At 37.7% G+C, this 21,897-nt stretch overlaps 1 protein-coding gene across 1 annotated transcript; it reads left to right on the top strand.

The window, feature by feature from the left end:
• Nucleotides 1-4,019: 4,019 nt before the first annotated feature.
• On the top strand, nucleotides 4,020-10,788 carry Fam216b (family with sequence similarity 216 member B). Its single transcript, XM_004844247.3, has 4 exons — nucleotides 4,020-4,125; nucleotides 5,963-6,075; nucleotides 8,628-8,748; nucleotides 10,474-10,788. Exons 2-4 carry the CDS (start codon nucleotides 5,977-5,979, stop codon nucleotides 10,689-10,691), a joined length of 438 nt encoding a protein of 145 aa, XP_004844304.1. The 5' UTR covers nucleotides 4,020-4,125; nucleotides 5,963-5,976; the 3' UTR covers nucleotides 10,692-10,788.
• The last annotated feature ends 11,109 nt before the right edge of the window (nucleotides 10,789-21,897 follow it).

The following is a 21,897-nucleotide window of genomic DNA, read 5'->3' on the forward strand; positions in this document are numbered from 1 at the left end:
GGAAGAGATGACAATCTTAAATATATATGCACCAAATATGAATGCCCCCAACTATACAAAACAAATATTAATAGACATGAAAAACCAAATAAACACTAACACAATTGTAGTGGGGGACCTTAATACCCCACTATCACAAATAGACAGATCATCTAGACAAAAAGTTGACAAGGAAATTCTAGAACTGAACCAAGCTATTGAACAAGTGGACTTAATAGATGTTTACAGAGTGTTCCACCCTACAAAATCAGAATACACATTCTTTTCGGCTGCACATGGATCATTCTCCAGAGTAGACCACATGCTAGCTCATAGGACATGTCTAAGTAAATGTAAAAGAATAGAAGTTACCCCCTGTATATTATCAGACCATAGTGCAATAAAATTGGAGATCAATAACCTAAGAAACTGCAAAACCTCAACAAACACATGGAAACTGAATAACACCCTCTTGAACAACCAATGGGTCACAGAAGTAATTAAAGAAGAAATTAAACAGTTTCTACAAGTAAATGAAAATGCCAGTACAACATACAGGAATCTATGGGACACAATGAAAGCAGTTCTACGTGGGAAATTCATAGCAGTGAATGCCCATATTAGGTAAACAGAGAAAACTCAGATAAATAACCTAATGCAGAACCTCAAGCTCCTAGAAAAAGAAGAGCATAATGAATCCAAAGCTCGTACAAGAGAGGAAATTATAAAGATCAGGGCAGAAATCAATGCAATGGAGACTAAGAGAACAATACAAAAAAATCAATGAATCAAAGAGTTGTTTTTTTTGAAAGAATAAGTAAAATCGATAAACCTTTAGCCAACCTTATCAAAAAAAGGAAAGAAAAGGCTCAAATTGATGCAATTAAGAATGAAAAAGGTGAAGTCACAACAGATCCAACAGAAATCCAGAGGATCATCAATACCTCCTTCAAGAACCTCTACTCCAATAAAATGGAAAACACAGAAGAAATGGGGAGATTCATAGATACATACAGATTGCCAAAGTTAAATGAAGAAGATATAGAAATTCTAAATTCTAAAACACCCCAATTACAATGTGTGAAATTGAAAATGTAATAAAATATTTACCAACAAAGAAAAGCCCAGGTCCAGATGGCTTCACTGCTGAATTTTACAAGATATTTAAAGAAGAACTAATGCCATTACTCTTTTAACTCATCAAGGAAATTGAAAGGGAAGCAATACTTCCAAATTCATTCCTGGAAGCAAGTGTTACTTTGATTACAAAACCAGGGAAAGACACAACCCAAAAAGAGAACTACAGGCCAATCTCCCTAATGAACATAGATGCAAAAATCCTCAACAAGATACTGGCAAACAGGATACAGAGGATCATCAAGAAGATCATACACCCTGACCAAGTTGGATTTATCCCAGGGATGCAAGGATGGTTCAACATTCATAAATCAATAAATGTAATACACCATATTAACAGAGTCAAGGACAAAAACCATATGATCATCTCAATAGATGCAGAAAAGGCATTCGACAAAATCCAACACCCATTCATGATAAAAATCCTACAGAAAATTGGAATAGAAGGTCTTTATCTTAACCCGATTAAGGCTATCTATGAAAAACCAACAGCCAACATCATACTAAATGGTCAAAAACTGAAAACTTTCACACTAAAATCAGGAACAAGACAAGGATGTTCACTATCACCACTCCTGTTCAATATAGTTCTGGAAACATTAGCCACAGCAATTAGAAAAGAGAAAGAAATAAAAGGAATAAAGATACGAAAAGGAGAAGTGAAACTGTCATTATTTGCTGATGATATGATGATACTTTACATAGAAGACCCAAAAAACTCTGCCAGAAGACTTCTAGACTTAATTGACTGATTCAGTAGAGTAGCTGGATACAAGGTCAACACTCAAAAACAATAGCCTTCTTGTACACAAATAACAGACTCACTGAGAGAGAAATTAGGGAAATAATTCCTTTTACAATACCATCCAAAAAAATGAAATATCTAGGAATCAATCTAATGAAGTAAGCAAAAGACCTCTACACTGAAAACTATAGAACTCTGAAAATAGAGATTGAAGAGGATACAAGAAAATGGAAAGACATCCCTTACTCCTGGGTAGGAAGAACCAATATAGTGAAAATGGCCATACTTCCAAAACTACTATATAGATTTAATGCAATGCCAATTGAAATTCCAACAATATACTTCACAGAACTAGAGAAAACAATCCAAAAATTCATTTGGAACCATAAGAGACCTAGAATAGCTAAAGCAATTCTAAGCAACAGAGACATGGCTGGGGGTATCACAATCCCCAACTTGAAACTATACTACAAAGCTACTGTGATAAAATCAGCATGGTACTGGCAAAGGAACAGACCTGAGTATCAGTGGAATAGATTAGAAGATCCAGAAACAACTCCAGAACTGCTCAGCCACCTCATCTTTGACAAAGGAGCCAACCACCATCATTGGAGGAAAAATAGCCTATTTAATAAATGGCATTGGAAAAACTGGATTTCAACCTGCCAAAGGTTAAAACTAGACCCATACCTATCACCATGCACTAAACTAAGATCAAAGTGGATTAAAGATATAAATTAAAGATATTTATATCTTTATAAAGATATTTATAAAGATATAAATAAGAAACACTAAACTTGCTGGAAGGTAAGTTAGGTAGAACTCTTGAAGACATTGGCATAGGAAAAGACTTCATAAACAAAACCTCAGCAGCATGGGAACTAACAGAAAGAATCAACAACTGGGATCTCATCTTATTACAAAGCTTCTGCACTGCAAAAGAAACCACCAACATAGCTAATAGACAACCTACAATATGGAAAAGAATTTTTAGCAGCTGTACCTCAGACAAAGGACTACTATCTAGAATATATAAAGAACTGAAAAAAATCAGACCTCCCCAAATTCAAAGACCCAATTCAAAAATGGGCATCTGAAATGAACAGACATTTCTCAGACAAATAAGTAAAAGCAGCAAACAAATATATGAAAAAGTGTTCAGCATCATTGGTCATTCGAGAGATGCAGATGAAAACAACGCTGAGATTCCACCTCACCCCAGAAAGAATGGCTGCTATGAAGAAATTAACAAATAACAAATGCTGTCGGGGTTGTGGGGAGAACGGAACCCTTCTCCACTGCTGGTGGGAGTGCAGACTGGTGCAACCACTGTGGAAGTCAGTATGGAGGTACCTCAAAGAACTAGGACTAGAGGTCCCATTTGACCCAGCTATTCCCCTGCTGGGTATCTTCCCCAAAGAATTAAAAGAATCATACCACAGCGATATATGTGCAACCATGTTCATAGTGGCACAGTTTGTAATAGCTAAAGCTTGGAAGCAGCCCAAGTGGCCATCAACTGGAAACTGGATAAAGAAAATGTTTTTTTTTTATAAAATGGAGTACTACTGAGCCATAAAGAATGAAAAACTAGAGTCATTTATAGCTAAATGGATGCATATCGAGGCCATACTCTTAAGTGAAATAAATAGGACACACATGTGTAAATACCAAATAGTTTCTCTAGTGTGAGAAACTGATAGTGTAAATAAGAGTTAAAATGATTAAAATGAATAATTGATAATTTGAAATAGGAAAAAAGGTCCAAAGACAAAAGAGTGGAGGGAGAGGAAGGGTAAAGGAAAAGAGAGAAAGGAAAAACTATGAGAAAAGAAAAAAAAATGGAAATGAAATCTATGTAAATAGGGAAGGGTGGAGGAGGAGAAGGGCACACAGGTAATGGGGAAGAAAACAAAAGAACCAAGATATATCATGTACAGGTACAAACATCCAATGATAAATGTAAACGAATTGTATACCTAAAATGTACCAATAAAATGTACCAATAAAATTTAAAAAAATAGAAGTTAACCTTTGATTAGACACAAACTTGGAAGAGAAAAATATTAAACCATGCAGCTGAAGCAGGGAGAGACATAGAGCCAAGTTTCTCCAGCTCTCTATTTCATCACTTGATGTTGCTTGGATATCAGTTTATCAACAGACTGAATTTCTACCACAACTATATGTGTATAGAGCTTTGTAAGAAAACTACATTGAATGTGAAAACCAGCTTTTAAAAAGGGTAGAATAACTGACACCAGGTAAGTTCTTTTTAAGCAAATCTGTCTTTTTGCTTCAAATTTATTATTTTGTAGATTTTTTTCTTCTTGAATTCTCCAAGCATTTTAATCAAATTTTATCAGGTATAGACGATTTGAATAGATAAGATAGATATCTTCTCTTAGCAAGAGCCCAAGAAAAACACACATGAACTATTTACACAAGAAAGATCATTTCTTTACATTATTTAAGGATATAAGAAACCTTCCCAGCTTTGAAAAATATTTCCCTGCTCTACAGATGTAGAAAATGGGTGGAAGGATATTGAGATAATGTGAATGCATAGTTTCAATCACAGAGAATATGGAAAGATTTTATCTTGATTGTTATGGTTTCTGGAGTGCCCATTAAAGAAAAGAGGTATTAAATAAAATATAGTTCAATGTATAAATTTATGTCATGGAAACGGGACACACAGAGAGGTTGACTGATGCTTCTCTAGTGAATTTCTCTTCTGGGAGTTCTGAGCATTAGATCTGTGAACTCAGAACTGACCAGAATCTTCACACATATTAAAATACTTTTTAAATATGTTTAATATGTGTGTGCCTGTGTGTGTACACACATGAGCATTTATTAGGGAGGGTGAAATGAGAAGAAACTGGCGTGAAGTGAAAGCATTTTAAATCCATGATCCCAGTTCATTAAATAGCCAGTGAGGTTGGTAGCCTATGGTTCAGGTATTGACAATAGTCTAATATTATCATTTACTTCAAGGATCTGCTCCTACATTTGATTTGCTGCATTCCTACTTCCTAATATTCTGTAGTCTGTACTGCTGATAAGGGCAAAGGAATGAGCAGAGGGGAAAATATTCAGGGTTTCCAAGTCTTTGCCTTTTCAACCCTATTCCAATGTTTATTCTTCCCAACTTGTTAACTTTGTAATATTATATCACATGGAAAGGAGACTTAGTCAAAACAGGTATAACTCCTTCACTCTGTGTCTTTGTCAGGTAAGAAAGATGGCTACATTTAAGAGTTTATTTTATAGTACAATGCTATAAAAGTGCAGATTTAAATGTGCAAGAAATGAAGAAAAATGTAAAGATATACTATATTGCTATTCAAAAATTGTACTTTTAAGGAATATTAATGACCTAGGAGGATTCATAACATAGGCAGATAGATAGATAGATAGATAGATAGATAGATAGATAGATAGATAGACAGATAGAATGACCACATTTTTCAAAATTAAGCACAATAGAGCTGAGGATTTAGCTCTGCGGTGCCACCACCTGCCTCGCAAGCACAAGGTCCTCAGTTTGATCCCCAGTACCCCCCCCAAAAAGTCAAGACAAAATTAAACACAATATACACAAAAAAATAGACACATGGAAACCAATCAAATGTCAACAATAGTTAGATATGAGTAATCTTATTTTCTTTTCCATTTTTAAAATGCTTACAAATTTTCCAAAGATGATATGTACTGCTTTTAGAATCGGATAATTTTATTATCTAATAAAATTATTTAAAGTTGTGAAGAAATAACTGTTTTAGACATAGTAGTACAAAGTTAAACTGTTTCAAACCCAATGAAGAAATAATATGAGGGCTCTGAATTATTATTTCTTTAATAAGAAGTGAGAATAGGAAAAGATGCAGGACTAAGTAATCTGGTGAGTTCAATTACTTGGAAATATGTAAGAAAATGTTCTTATTCCTTGGAACAAATAACATTTTGTTTATTTATTTCCTTATTTGCTTATTGATTTACTTAGATGCCTTCCCAATACTGGGTGAACAAAATGAAATTTTGCTATGCTGTAAATGAAATAAAATGATGCTGTGCTATTCTTTGTATTACCTTTAGGTTCAGAATAAAGAATGAGAAAAAACTGGAAAAGACAACAAAAGCTTAGAAATGTTCCACAAATTCCTTGTATCCGAGTCCCTCCCTCTGTTTCTGACATTTCATTACTGAAGGTACAGCATTTTATTCCCAGATAAAGGGACCTCATCTGTTTCTCTTTTGAGGCTTAAGGACTTTTTCTACTGTTTATCCAGCACTAGAAAGAACATTTGATCCAGTGAAGTAGATGTGAAAAGTGTTCAAGAGAAAATCAGTGGGTGCTTGTAGGACCTATGCCAAGCACTTCCAATGGCAGGAGCTCTGCTGAAGTGTCACCTCTTCATGGCTAGCCCCCTATCAGTGGTGGGAAATGACCCTGGATTCCCCTGAGAGAGCTGTTAGCTTCTCTTGGTCAGAGTTAGTTACAGCCATTCTCATCAATAGTCTAAAAGTTTCAGTTCTCATCCAACTCCTTGAGTAAGCACAGGCAATAGGGTGAGGATATCAGGAATAGTACCTACTACTTCTCATTTGGGATGTTTGGAATTTTATTAAAGAAAAAAAGCAGGCATTTTTTCTATGTAAAATAAAACCTTAACTTCTAACACTTATATTATATAATGAAAATTTCCATTGTATTTTGGAGGTTTGATCCTGAAATTTATTTTCAATATTTATATTACCCTGTTTTCAATCATTTGAAAGGCTTAATTAGTTATGGAATCCATTTTCTTCTTCAAATATATTATTCTTTAGAATATCTAATTCAGAAATTATAAGATTGAAATGATTTCTCAAGTTGTGAGACACTTGGTTTTATTCTGTGTATATTTTCATTTTTAAAGTCTTTAGACCTCAAAAACAATCTATCTCACAGATTTCAGTCCCCCACAAATTTCTTTCTTTTTTTTTTTTTTTTTTGGTACCAGGGATTGAACTCGGGTCCTTGCGCTTGCGCAGCAGGCAGCAAAACCACTGAGCTAAATCCCTGGCCCTCCCCCACAAATTTCTGATAAAATTATGTGTGTGTGCATGCGTGTGTGGATGCATGCATGTGTGTGTGTGTGTGTGTGTGTGTGTGTGTGTAATCTTCACTTCCTATTTGTCTATTTGTATTACATGTTATTGGCTAGGTTTTAAAATTCTATCATTGCTTTGAATTTTTTTCACCCAGAGGAAACTTATTTTATCTTGATTTTTCTAGATGTTGAATTCACTATCAGTTTCCCTCTCTGTAAAATAAGCACAATAAATTATCCATCTCATAGGATTGTTATAACTTAAGAAATGATACATACAAAATGCTTAGAACAACATATAATTAAGCACTTAAGATATATTAGGTATGTAATAGTAATTTAAGTTTTGAGCCTTCTTGTTCCTCCCTACGTCTATGACAGTAGCCTTCTGAATGATCTCTACCAGTCATCTATATTCTCTCAAGTTCATTGTCTACAGCAAGGCCAATGTGGTCTTTTTAAAGTGAAGATCTGGCCAGTTTAAAGTATGGCATTTTGACTTGAATAATTATTTTTGGCAAAGGAATGGGAAGCTTCCCTGTGCATTGTAGGATGCTGAGCAGCTTCCCTAGTTTCTAGACACCAATGGGAGTAGCACCTCTCTCCCCTACACCAGCTGAGCTGATCAAAAATTTCTCCAAATATCTATTAGGGGTCAAAATCATCCCTGTTAAGAATCTCTGCCTTGTGTACAGAATGTTAGCGGCTCCTCAAGTAGAAGTGAATCTTTAAACTTAGCATAAAAGGTTACCATTATCTTCTGCCTAATTCTATAGCCTTTTTGAAATCAGATTTTATGCTCCCTTTAAACTAAAAAAAAATGTCCAGTTCTTAATTTTCTACATATTCAGATACTTCATGCCCCATAGGAGAATTTGTACCACCTTCCCCCTCTGTATGTAACTAGCTTATATTTTTCTTCTAGTCCAATGGTTCTCAAATTTTAGTGAGAAAGTATGAGAATCATCTGGAGGGTATGAAAACAGAGTACTGAACTCCAGCTGCTGCCCCAGGGTCTTTGATTTAGCAGGAGAGGATCTGAGGCTGGGCTACATCTCCAGCCCCAAGAATTCTAACAGATGCCCTGGTATTGCCCATGCCTTTTTAGAATGAATGTTCTATCCCTTCAGGGACTTTCCTTTACTCTTAAGACTCAGATATGGGCTCATCTCATTTAGGAAACCTGCTTTGGCTATTACAGGCAGTTTACTCTGTTTTCAGAGCACTTGCTTACAACTAGAGTGGACTTCTTACCACACTACCCATCTGTTCATCTCTGTCTCCCTTGCTTACTGGGAACTTCCCTTTGCAAGTTTCACCCATGCTGAGGCCTGGCACACTTCAGGCCATGTGCAGATTCTCACAACCTACTCTCCTGCATAAGGATCAACAAAATCTAAGATCTTACAAATCCTTAGATCTCCTTCCTTCAATTCAATACCATGACCTACTTATGGAGCACATTTTCCTTACCCATTTTTATCATCATGCAGACTAGCAGAGCATTGTTTAAACAAATCAAGTTAAGGAGGACAATGACCTGGTTATTCTACTCCAATTGTTGTATATTAAAGTACATATGGTTTTTCCTGTGGAAGTTAGCTTTGGAAACATCACACTTTTAATCCTTTAGAGACTCATCAAAATTACCTGCTCTTCCCCAGCAGGACCTAACCCCAGGGCAACAGTGCTACTTTTATAGCATCATGAGGATTTATGATTCCAGGCCCCAGTGGGAGGCTCTGCAGACCCGCTATATTCGCAGCCTTCAGCAACAGCAGCAGCTGGGTGAGTTTAACAACCTGACCTGAACCTGGCACCTCAGGAAGGAACTCATGTGCTGCAGCCAGAAGTCACGCTTTCAGAAAAATAATTCAAGTGGAATGGCCCCTGCCAACTTATTTTATCAGCATGGTTGGCTAGCCAAGTTTAAAAATGATTGTCTCCACAATAGAGAGCAAAGTTTTATGGGTAAATTAAGAGGGCTTAAAGAAATTGGAGTATGGATTGTTATAAAATGTTTAACAACTCTATGAGATTTACAGGAACTTGATCTAGTGGATCAATGACACCCAGACTAGGCCCAGTCCTCGGCTCTACTCCTTGTTTTTTGTGCAAACTCCAATGCTTGACTTGCTCACAGCAATAATAGTTACACATGTTGAACATTTATCATGTTTCAGACATCATGCTAAGAGCATTACATATAATATCACATTTTCTCCCCATTTCATAACTGTTGAAAACAGAAGCTCAGGCAGGTGATGTAACTTGGTGAAGACAACATGGACAGAAAAAGTCAGTGAAGACTTCACGTCAGAGCTGTCACCTCCAAATACCATGCCCCTGTCCCTTATGTACTACACTGCCTCTCCTTTTTCTATCCCCTTAAGATTTTTTTTTTTTGGTACTGGGGATCGAACTCAGGTCCTTCTGCTTGTGAGGCAGTGGCAGAACCACTGAGCTAAATCCCCGGCCCTCCCCTTCAGATTTTATGAAGCACAGATGAAATTATGATGGTGAAAAACCTGCACATGTTATAAAAACCAACCTTCTGCAGGGCACTGTTACAGGAAATGTTTTCTGTACCCAGCTATTGAAAACTCTTCTCTTAATTCTGATACAGAGCACTCTTAAAAAAATCCACTATCACATTAGCATATCTACTTTATTCTGTTGTCCACTAATGGGAAGACAAGGTGTTTGCACATTATTTACTAAAAATAACAATAGCAACAACAGCTATCCTTTATCTGGGGTGTCCTAAGTGGCAGGCACTATTCTAAGAATTTAACATGTATTGTCTTATTTAAAACTCAAACACTGTGTACTGGCTGTCTTATCTCTGAAACAGAAATAAGTTAAATAACCTGGCCAGTATTGTGCAGCTATTGAATGGAGGAGCCAGGATTCGGTCTAGTCCCCATGATTGTCTTAAGTGTAACAGAAGCATCATGTGATAGCTTTGTTTTTGGCATAAAGTTACAAACAAACCAGTAAGTCCAGAAGCAGAGGCATTCAATATTTAGTGCACATAAAATCTACTTGTCATTTTATTAAAATTCAGATGTCCAGGCCTATTCCTTTGTGTTTCAAACTCAGAAGGTCTTTGAAGTAGAAATCTGCATTTTGGTAGACAGTTTTAAAAAGCTTCAGCCCGGTGACTTTTTAGTACATAGTCTCTGCAGACTGCATATCTAGAAGCACTGCAAGAGATCAAATATCTTTTCCTCAATTGAAGAAAGTTTTGGCATCAAAGACAAGCTATTTATGTGAATATTCTTCATGGTTTAAATCCCTTTCCAAAAGATTTGACATGTTAATCTGTGGCTATTAACTTATTGAGTGAGAAATGCAAAAGAAATAACATATACTTCTCGTTCTCAAAAAAAGTATAATCACAAAAAATAGAATCACAAAAATAGAACTTTTGTACACTTATGTGAATACTTGCAGTTTTGCTTGTTTTATACAGCTGTTGAATATGAAGTCCCTCTCATGTCTTTCCCCCAGGGTATATCACTCAACAAGAAGCCTTGTCTTGTGCCACTATGCTTAGAGATTCAACCAAAAGAGCCTTGGCCAAGGTAGCTTCTCAAACGACCATTCCCCAGAAGTCTTCAGCCATGACAAGACAACATCTGTCAGCAAGACCTGGCTCTGTAGTTCGACCCAGGGCCAAAAGTGCAGTGCTGAACCCTTGGGAAGTGAGACTACATTCTCTGAAGTAGGAAGTTTGTCCTTGGGTTCCAGGAATGTAGTGGGTGCTTTGTTCATATTTGTCAAATGATAATGAATAAAAGAAAAACTCCTAATACAAACCCCAAACCTAGAAATAATGTCTAATTCACATAAATTTTATCAGCAAGAACAATTTGACAAATTTAAAAAACAATATCTGTAGAATAAAATGACTTTTGAAGCTTTCAAAGTAAAAACTTCCTTTGAATTTGCACTTCTCAGAGAAACCTAAAGAACAGTGGAAGGGGACAGGTGACCAGCAGGTTCCAGGCCTCTGTCCCTGAGTGACCATTCCCTGAAAGCCATCCACTGCACACACTGAAAATACAGGAACCAACATAGAGTTCACAAGGATTATAAGGGCTTCCAGAGCTGTATCATCTCAGCAACAACTGGCATTTACCTTTCCTTCTCTCCCCTTTCCCATCAAGCACAATTACATTCAAGTTGACCCCAAACTTCTGGTTCTTCCTGGGCTTAACCACTTTGTGTCATCTTGAAACTTATCAGCATGTCACTGCTGTGTTGATTTTATACAACTGTAATTGGCTTTGACACAGGTAAGAGAATTCACACAATGTGTTCCCCTGGCAGCCGAATAAATACTTTCTGTAGAACAGAAAATAGCCCCCCAAGAATTGATCTCAAGTCCAACATTCCCATGGCCTCAAAGGTTTTTAAGCAAAACACACAAGACAATATGAATAAGCAAAAACAGAGATTAACAGTGAGGCACACCACTATATAAATGGTATAGAATTTTAATTTTATTAGTTATATTTAATAGTTGTTTTCATCACCAGTAGTTTTCTTGTGTGTGTGTCAAAAATTAGTCATAAGTGCTCATGTACATTGCCTCTTCCTCATCTTTGATTTAAAAACTGCTTCACTCTGCTTAAATGGGCCAATGATTTTGTCAGGCCCGTGAAGAAATAGGATGGGATGGAATACAAACTCACTTGACAAGGGATCCATAACATTGGTCTGAAAGGAAGAAGCTGCTTGGGGTGGGGGGATGGAGCTTATCTCTTTATAACTTAGCATAAAAACTATGAAAATTGTCAAAAGATTCTGAAGTCTCCATAGTGTTTCTAAGATACTATCCATCTTTTCTTTGGTGAAATAAGGGGCATGGTGGGCCCAGCAGCCTAATAGGAAGTCCTGGGAAGCCCAAACTAATCTCAAGGGGCCATTCACATAAACATTAAGAAACTTCCTGGGTCAGGATTTAGCTCAGTGGTTTCGCCGCCTGCTGCGCAAGTGCAAGGACCCGAGTTTGATCCCCGGTACCACAAAAAAAAAAAAAAAAGAAAAGAAACTTCCTGACCTTGATAAATTCTAGCCCTATTTGGCTACTCTAAGTAGCTTTTAGTTCTCAGTTAGGAATTCTTAGGTAGTATTAAAGGAAGAAAAAAAAATCAAATGGAACCAGAGTGAGCATAAGCTCAACCTAAGGAGGGACAGACATTTGTTGCAGCCCTAACTTAGCCTACACTAACTCTCCCACTATTTCCATCATGGGCCTTTTATCCCTCTGAACTGCTGACATGCACTTTTGTTTTAGACTTTTGTTTTAATGGGCAGAGATATTTGCTGTGTAAGCCTTAGCTAGCAATGCAGAATATTAAGAAGCCCACTTATGATTCTGAGCCACAACCCTGCATCAAATATCTCAGAAGCATTTTGTTTCCAGCAGAGTTTTTTTCAAGCTGATGGGAAAGTGAATGCCACGGGGCCATAAGAAGGACAAATAGATCTAAGTCTGTGTACGAGGTCCCACTGATTGGCTCTCCTTTCCAAAAGATGATGCTCCCCCACCATGAGAGCCCCACACTTAAAGCTATGAGAAATGTGATAGAAAAAATGCTCACTCGGAAGGACACAGAGAAAGATGATCAAAAGGTAAGAGAGGGTATCTGAGACTTTTAAACAAATCTACAACTTTGACCTATTGAAGACTACATTTCTTGCTCTCACAATGTCAGTGAACATCATCAAAATTTAAAGTCCTGTAAATCAGTGATTATTTCACCTAAAATTGCTACATGTAGAACAGACCCCAGTCTGTGTCAGAGACTCCTGCAGTAAGTCTCTAGTCTCCACCTGCCTAGTGTGTGACACAGGCCTGAGGAAAAAAATACACTAAGAGACAGAACTGAGAGAAAGCGGGGTGCCAGGATGACCAATGCTGGTGTAACCAACAAAGACCCTAGCCAATCCCAGGCACTGACTTTTATTGGCAATCAATTGGGGTAAGGGCAACTATGTGTAGTTTTCATGGGAATTAATGTAAACAAGGCTCATAAAGGACAAGACAAAACATTCTCAAATTAGGAACAGAATAGACAAAATATATTATTGTAATTAGAACACTGTCCTTCTAGTCAGGAGGTTTTAGTTGTGGGAATGGAATTTGGGTGCAAGTTACTCTGACCTTGGCATGTAGGCTTCAGCCAGACCCACTTCTCAAAACAAACCAATTGATTTTTTATGGCTGAGTTGTACTCCATTTTATTAAAAAAACAACGTTTTCTTTATCCAGTCTCCAGTTGATGGGCATTTGGGCTGTTTCCAAGTTTTAGCTATTACAAACTGTGCTGCTATGAACATGGGTGCACATATATCACTGTGGTATGATTCTTTTAATTCTTTGGGGAAGATCCCCAGCAGTGGAATAGTGGGGTCAAATGGGACTTCCAGTCCTAGTTCTTTGAGGTATCTCCATACTGATTTCCACAGTGCTTGCACCAGTCTACACTACCACCAGCAATGGAGCAGGGTTCCTCTTTCCCCACAGCCCTGCCAGCATTTGTTATTGGTTGATTTCATGACAGCAGCCATTCTTTCTGGAGTGAAGTGGAATCTCAGTGTTGTTTTCATTTGCATCTCTCGAATGACCAGTGATGTTGAACATTTTTTCATATATTTATTTGCTATTTCTATTTCTTTGTCTGAGAAATGTCTGTTCATTTCAGATGCCCATTTTTGGATTGGGTCTTTAAATTTGGGAGGTCTGATCTTTTTAAGTTCTTTATAGATTCGAGATAGTAGATCTTTGTCTGAGGAAGAACAGGTGAAGATTTTTTTCCCACATTGTGGGTTGTCTCTTCACACTGCTGGTGGTTTCTCTTGCTGTGCAGAAGTCTTTTAATAAGAAGAGATCCCACTTGTTGATTGTTTGTGCTAGTTCACGGGCAACTGAGGTTTTGTTCATAAAATCTTTTCCTACACCGATGTCTTCAAGGGTTCTACCTAACCTCTGTTCCAACTGGTTCAGAGTTTCTATTTTAATATTTAGATCTTTAATCCATTTTGATTTTAGTTTAGTGCATGGTGAGAGATATAGGTCTAGTTTTAATCTTTGGCAAGTTGAAGCCCAATTTTTCCAGCACCATTTATTAAAGAGGCTATCTTTCCTCCAGTGAGGGTGTTTGGCTCCTTTATTGAAGATGAGGTAGCTGAGTGTGTCTGGCATTGTTTCTGCATCTTCTAATCTGTTCCACTGGTCCTCAGGTCTGTTTCTTTGCCAGTACCATGCTGTTTTTATCACAGTAGCTTTGTCGTATAGTTGCAGGTTGGGGATTGTGATACCCCCTGCCATGTCTCTGTTACCTAGAATTGCTTTTGCTATTCTGGGTCTCTTCTTGTTCCAAAGGAATTTTTGGATTGTTTTCTCAAGGTCCATGAAGTATGCTGCTGGGATCTCAATTGGAATTGCATTAAATCTATATAGCAGTTTTGGAAGTATGGCTATTTTCACTATATTAATCCTTCCTACCCAGGAGCAGGGGATGTCTGTCCATTTTCTGATATCATCTACAATCTCTCTTTTCAGAGTGCCATAGTTTTCAGAGAAGAGGTCTTTGATTTCTTTCATTAGGTTGATTCCTAGGTATTTCAGTTTTTTGGATGCTATTGTGAAAGGAATTATTTGCCCTATTTCTGTCTCAGTGAGTCTGTCATTGGTGTAGAGGAAAGCTATGGATTTTTGTGTGTTGACCTTGTAACCAGCTACTTGACTGAATTTGGTTATTAAGTCTAGAAAACTTTTGGTGGAGTTCTTGGGGTCTTCTATATAGAGTATCATGTCATCTGCAAATAATGACAATTTGACTTCTTCATTACCTATCTTTATCCCTTTTATTTCTTTCTCTTGTCTAATTGCCGTGGCTAATGTTTCCAGAACTATATTGAACAAGAGTGGTGATAGTGGACATCCTTGTCTTGTTCCTGATTTTAGAGTGAAGGATTTCAGTTTTTGACCATTTAGTATGATATTGGCTGTTGGTTTTTCATAGATGGCTTCTATCAGTTTGAGGTAGAGACCATCTATTCCAATTTTTTGTAGGGTTTTTATCATAAATGCATGTTGGATTTTGTCAAATGCTTTTTCTGTGTCTATGGAGATAATCATATGGTTTTTCTCCTTGCCTCTATTGATATAGTGTATTACATTGATTGATTTTCGTATATCGAACCATCCCTGCATCCCTGGGCTGAATCCCACTTGATCAGGGTGTATGATCTTCTTGATGATCTTCTGCATTCTGTTTGCCATTATCTTATTAAGGATTTTTGCATCTATGTTCATTAGTGAGATTGGCCTATAGTTCTCTTTTTCAGTTGGGTCTTTCTCTGCTTTGGGGATCAAGGTGATGCTTGCTTCCAGGAATGAATTTGGGAGTATTGCTTCCCTTTCAATTTCATTGAAGAGTTTCAACAGTAGTGGCAGCAGTTCCTCTCTAAATGTCTTGTAGAATTCAGCAGTGAAGCCATCAGGGCCCAGGCTTTTCTTAGTTGATAAGTTTTTAATTACATTTTCAATTTCATTGGTTGATATTGGGTTGTTCAGAATTTCTGGGCCTTCTTCATTCAACTTTGGTAATTCATATGTATCTAGGAATCTGTCCATTTCTTCTGTGTTGTCCATCTTATTGGCATATAGGTTCTGGAAGTAGGTATTGATGATCATCTGGATTTCTGCTGGGTCTGTTGTAGTTTCACCCTTTTCATTCCTAATTGCATGGATTTGGGCCTTTTCTTTCCTTTCTCTGACAAGGTTGGCTAAGGGTTTGTCAATTTTGTTGATTCTTTCCAAGAACCAACTCTTGGCTTCATTGATTTTTTGTATCATTCTCTTAGTCTCCATTGCATTGCTTTCTCCTCTGATCTTTATAATTTCCTCCCTTGTATGAGCTTTGGGGTTGTCCTGCTCTTCTTTTTCTAGAAGATTGAGGTTCAGCATGAGGTTGTTTAATTGGGCTCATTCTGTTTTCCTAATATGCATATTCACTGCTATGAATTTCCCTCATAAGGCTGCTTTCATTGTGTCCCATAGATTCCATTATGTTGTATTGTCATTGTCATCTAATTGAAGGAACTGTCTGATTTCTTCTTTAATTTCCTCTGTGACCCATTGGTTATTCAGAAGTGTGTTGTTCAATTTCCATGTGTTTATGAAATTTTTCCAGTTTCTTTTGCTATGGATCTCCAATTTCATCGCACTATGGTCTGATAATATACAGGGGATAACTTCATTTCCTTTGCACTTACTTAAACATGTTCTGTGTGTGAGTATGTGGTCTATTTTGGAGAATGACCCATGTGCAGCTGAGAAGAATGTGTATTCTGATTTTGTGGGGTGGAAGACTCTGTAAACATCTGTTAAGTTCATTTGTTCAAGAGTTTGATTGAGTTCTAGTATTTCATTACATTACTTATTTTTAGTCTAGTTGATCTATCTACTTGTGACAGTGGGGTGTTGAGGTCCCCCACTACAATTGTATTACTGCATATATGACTTTTCATGTCCATTAGTATTTGTTTTATATAGTTGGGTGCACTAGTGTTTGGTGCATAGATATTTATGATTGTCATCTCTTCCTCTTGGATTCTTCCCTTTACAAGGATGTAGTATCCTTCTTCATCTCTCTTCATCAGTGTTGGTTTGAAATCTACTTGATCTGCCAAGAGGATAGCTACTCCTGCTTTTTTTTGGGTTCCTGTCACATGGAGTATTGTTTTCCACCCTTTAACTTTCAGTCTATGAGTTTCCTTTTGAATTAAATGTGTTTCTTGTATGCAGTATATTGTTGGATTTTGCTTCTTGACCCATTCTGCCAGTCTATTTCTTTTGATTGGTGAATTGAGACCATTAACGTTGATGGTTATAACTGAAACGTATTGACTTGTCATTGCCATGACTTTTTCTTTTTGTTAGGTTCTCCCCCTTTCCATTTAATTTCTTGTCATGCCAGATGGGTTCATTCTGCTTTGCTTCCTGGGGTTGTGATCCTCAATGTCTGTTCCTAGGCTATTGTGTAAAATTCTTTGGAGTGCTGGTTTGGTATTCATGAAGTTCCTAAGTTGTTCTTTGTCATGAAAGTATCTTATTTCTCCATCCATTTTGAAAGATAGTTTTGCAGGGTACATCAATCTGGGTTGGAGGCTGTTTTCTTTTAGGGGTTGGAATATGTCACTCCAAGCTCTTCTTGCCATGATGGTTTGTGTTGAGAAGTCTGCTGTGATTCTGATGGGCTTTCCTTTGTATGTGATTTGTTTCTTTTCTCTGACTGCTTGTAGAACTTTGTTCTTCTGTTGTGTTTCAGGAATCTTAACAATTATATGCCTATGTGTAGATTTTTTTTTTATCAAGGCTATTTGGAGTCCTATATGTCTCACTTATCTGTATGTCAAGTTTTTTCCCCTGCTTGGGAAGTTTTCTGCCATTATTTCTGTGAAGAGATTTTTTTATGTCATCTCCACTCTCTCCTGTTTCTTCATTGAGCCCAATCAGTCTTATGTTATTCTTCTTTGCATCATCTAGCAGCTGCTGGATTGATTTCTCATGTTCCCTTATAATTTTGAAGCAATTTTTCTTTTCCTGGTCACTAATTGCAATCTTATCTTCTATATCTGAAATTCTGTCCTCACACTGGCTCATTCTGCTGTGTAGACTTTCAATGGAGTTTTTCATGTCCTGGAAATCTATTTGCATCTGTTTTATGGATTCCATTTGTTTCCTATGTTGGGATTCCATCATGTTCATGAGCTCCTCTCTAGATTTATTAATCATGTCTTGCACTAGGGGCACAATTTCTCCTGTTATCTGAGAAATTATTTCTGATTTCATTTTTTCCAGATCCCCTTTTGTTGCCAGTTCAGTGGGTCCAGGTGGTTGAGTATCAGAGTGTTCCATCTCATTTCCCTTTGGGGTTGCTGTAGGTGATCTGGGAGTCTGGTTTTGAGACTTATATATGTGTTTTCTCATTTCGACTGTGGCGGAGGGCTGTTAGCGCCTGCACAGATTACCTCCTCTGAGCTGGGAGAGGTGGGACAGGGGCCGAAAGCAGCGGTAGGTATGGTGGCCCCAAAACCCTTTCCTGTGGGCTGGGAGCAGTGGGAGGGATGGTGACTGGGAAGCCCCTTGCTCTGGACCAGGAGCAGTGGGATGGTGGCTCAGAAGCCCCTACCTCTGGGCTGGGAGCGGTGGGAAGGATGGTGCCTCGGAAGCCTCTTCCTCTGGGCCAGGAGCGGCGGCACAGAAGGTGGCCCAAAAGCCCTTTCCTCTGGGCTGGGAGCAGCGGGAGGGACGGTGACCGGGAACCCCCTTGCTCTGGACCAGGAGCAGTGGGACTGTGGCTCAGAAGCCCCTACCTCTGGGCGGGGAGCAGCGGGACTCAGTACCATGGTCTGGTGGTCCGGTGTCCTCTGCGTCTTTGTAGTGTGGAACCAGCTGGCTGCCTGTCTGCAGCAGTGTGATTCGGTGTCTTCCACGCGACTCGGGACCTCAGTAGGGCGTGCACAGACCTGCCTGTCTGCAGCGGGGTGATTGGGCGTCTTCCGCCTGACTCAGAACCTTGGTAGGGCGTGCACCTTCTTTACATTATTTATATATTGGATTTCTCATGTAAAAAGAACCATGTGATATTTAATCTTCTGTGTATGATTTATTTCATTTAAAATTGGGGTCTCAGAGTACATCCATTTTCCTGTAAATGGCTCTAATTTTTCCTTCTTTGTGGCTGATTAGTACTCCACTGTGTTTATACTACATTTTCTTTATCCGTTCATCTGTTGATGGACATATAGGCCACTTGCAAATTTAGCTATTATGAGTTGTGCATGCTATAAACATTACCACTGTAATATGATGTCTTTAACTCTTTGGGGAAGATTGCCAGAAGAAGTATAGCTAGATCAAATAGAATTTCTATTTTTAGTTTTTTGAGGAATCTCCATCCTGATTTCCATAGTGGTTGTACTAGTTTTCATTCCCACCAAAATAAAGAAAGATGCCTTTCCCCCCAACAACCTCACCAACATTTGTTGGATTTTGAGTCCTTGATAAGCTATTCCTTCTAGAGTAAGATGGAATCTCAGTTATTTTGATTTGCATTTGTCTAATGAAAAAAGATGCTGAACACTTTTTCATGTATTGATTGCCCACTTGTATATCATCTTTTGAGAAATGTCTACTCATTTCAATTGCCCATTTTTTGATAGGGTCTTTTATTATTGGTGGTCTAATTTTTTGACTTCTTTATATATTCTAGATGTTAATCTCTGTCTCAAGGTTGCTGGCAAAATTCTTTTCCCATTCTGTAGGTTGTCTGTTCACTTTGTTGGTTGTTTCCTTTGCTGTACAGAAGCTTTATAATTTGATATAATCCCATTTGTTGCTTCGTGGTAATTTGTTGTGCAATTTTTTATTCTGTTCAGAACATCATTGCTGATGCATATATCTTCAAGAGTATTATCAATGTTTTCTTCTACAAGATACAGTGCTTCTGTTTTTAATACCTACAGCTTTGATATATTTTGATTTGATTTTAGTAAAGGGTAAGAGTTATGGGTCTAGATTCATTCTTCTGTATGTGTTTTTCAGCACCATATTAAAGGCTAGCTTTTCTTTGGCATATCTTTTGACCCCTTTGTCAAAAAGTCGATGGCTAAAGGTGCACAAGGCTGTTTCCCATCCTTGATTCTATTCTATTGGTCAAATATCTGCATTTTGTTCTGATATATATGTGTGCGTGTGTGTGTGTGTGTGTGTGTGTGTGTGTGTGTATAATCTCAGACTGTGATCCACCTACCAGAGTCAGTGAGGATGCTTTAACAGTGCAACTTCCCAAGCTGCTTCTAGACCCAATGCATTAAAATGTAAGAGCTAGCATCCCCAGGTGATAAATAAGCTTACTAAAGTAGAATAGATCTTTGCATTCAAGAGTGTAACTTCAATAGTCATATGATTGAGCCCTAAAATCTGAACTTCTGTTTGACAAAATTATAGGAGCAAGAAATGCATGAAGTAAGAGACATTTAGGGGTAAGAAAGTATCTCTTTGATGCCTCTTAATAGCCCATGTAAATAAACTACTTATTATTCTGACTTAAATGCCAGGTTGAAGCAGTGGCATGTGATAATGCAATGCCTGAATCCACTAAAATGATTTATTTTCCATAAAGCCTTTGTTACTAAATATATACAGTGCTACCATTCACCAAATGAATTCTGTCTTGGTTTCCACTACTGGTCTCTATTTTGTGATGAAGGTCATAGAAACAGGCCCCAGAATTTCTGCACCTTTTCAACTAAAATAAGTGGCTAATTGCATTGGTACTTGTAGAGAAAACCATTATATCAGTCTCATTGACTCTGCTTTCCCCCTTTAAATTACAGTCAGTTGCTGAATGGTAATCAATCCCTATTTTGGAAATCAATCCCTGGACAGCCTCTGGAGAATTGTCACTTATTTTTTCTCCATATTAAAGCTATCAGACCGCACCAGTTATACAATAGGATCAGTTAGGTCAGAAGAAGAGGAAACCCCTGTAGCTGTTGAAAACCACAGCTTAGGTGCAGAATCTGAGGCAATTACCAAATTGTAATGGGGCCAAACACTCAGATGCCACATAGTGTGAGTTCCTCTTGCCTCAGAGTATGGAAGACCTCAGGACAAAAAGTACCTGCTTATAAAAAGAAAGGCCTAGAGAAGGAAATTTCCTACTTTAAAAATAATGTAATGAGTCCAGAAGGACAATCAAAATGACTTGACAGTATTATTGAAATTCAGGGATGTTTCAGAAATTGAATTTTCTATTACAAAAAAAAGAAAACAAAACACCATTGCAAATATATTACTTATTTAAATTCAATAAGCTGTTATATTACATGCTGCGTTGATTGTGTATTTATGTAAGGAAACAGATCAGAAGGCAAAGTTCCATATTGCAGAGGGTCTGTCTAAAGGACATTTAAGGTAGAGTGTGGAGGAAGGAGTTAGGGATACTAGGGAGGAACAAAAGGGCTGCAGAGGAGTCAAGTGGCAGTAAAAGGCAAACAGTAGGTGTAGACTACAGCTCCACTTTCTAACTAAAGAGCAAAAGAGCTAGAAAAGACAAGAGCTGTGTCAAATGGATGGTGACCAGAACAAGGGCAAGTTAGTGAGGAAATGCACAAAAGCCAACAAGGAATAACAATCAAAAGAATATGTGTATAGACCAGGTAAGTTAAATGGCCTGTAATTTTGGGAAAACAAGGTCAGATTTAAGGTCTGCTTCTTTTCTGCAAAAGAGAAATGAGACCACTCCATTTCAAAAAAAAAAAAAAAGAAAAGAAAAGAAAGAAAAAGAAATCATTTTTAGAGTGCAGCGTAATTTTTAGGAGGCTAGATAATTAAAACAAGTACAGAATTTTAAAAATCTTTACAGAGTTGTTCAAATGTAAATTTATGATTAAATATTTTATGGGGACATGGGCTATATTAAGTGAGTCCTTCTTGTGTTTTTAGCTAGTTAGATTTTCACATATTTACAATATCTGAGGGTTGGTGGGAACAAATATCTGTACTAGTCAAAATACCAACACATCTTAAAGAAGGAGAAGCCCACTGTTTCAGAGGAGAGTAGGGATACTAGGGAGGAACAGGAAAGGCTGCAGAGGAGTCAGGAGGCAGTTAAAGGCAAGAAGTAGGTGTAGAATACAGCTCTACTTCCTAACTAAAAGGCAAAAGAGCTGGAAAAGCCAAGGACTCTGTCAAATGGATGGGACCAGGACAAGAGCAAGTCTATGATCTGGCAGAAGGGTGTGGTAGAGCAAAGTTGCTTACTTCATTGGAAAGCAAACTAAGGTAGTAGTACGTGGGAGAGATACACACTCCAAAGATGCACACTCAGTGACCACCTCCAGCTGAGC

The sequence above is a fragment of the Heterocephalus glaber genome, unplaced genomic scaffold (genome assembly GCF_053883595.1).
Source record: "Heterocephalus glaber isolate CG9 unplaced genomic scaffold, H.glaber_assembly_v1.0 deba00001666, whole genome shotgun sequence".
Lineage (NCBI taxonomy): Eukaryota > Metazoa > Chordata > Mammalia > Rodentia > Bathyergidae > Heterocephalus > Heterocephalus glaber.

What these genes read in the sequence shown, in the direction of transcription:
- Fam216b (XM_004844247.3), top strand. Translation starts at nt 5,977, where the DNA reads ATGAGAAAAAACTGGAAAAGACAACAAAAGCTTAGAAATGTTCCACAA. An exon ending in CTGACATTTCATTACTGAAG is followed by an intron (nt 6,076 to 8,627) that starts GTACAGCATTTT and finishes CTTCCCCAGCAG; the next exon opens with GACCTAACCCCAGGGCAACA. An exon ending in TCAGCAACAGCAGCAGCTGG is followed by an intron (nt 8,749 to 10,473) that starts GTGAGTTTAACA and finishes TCTTTCCCCCAG; the next exon opens with GGTATATCACTCAACAAGAA.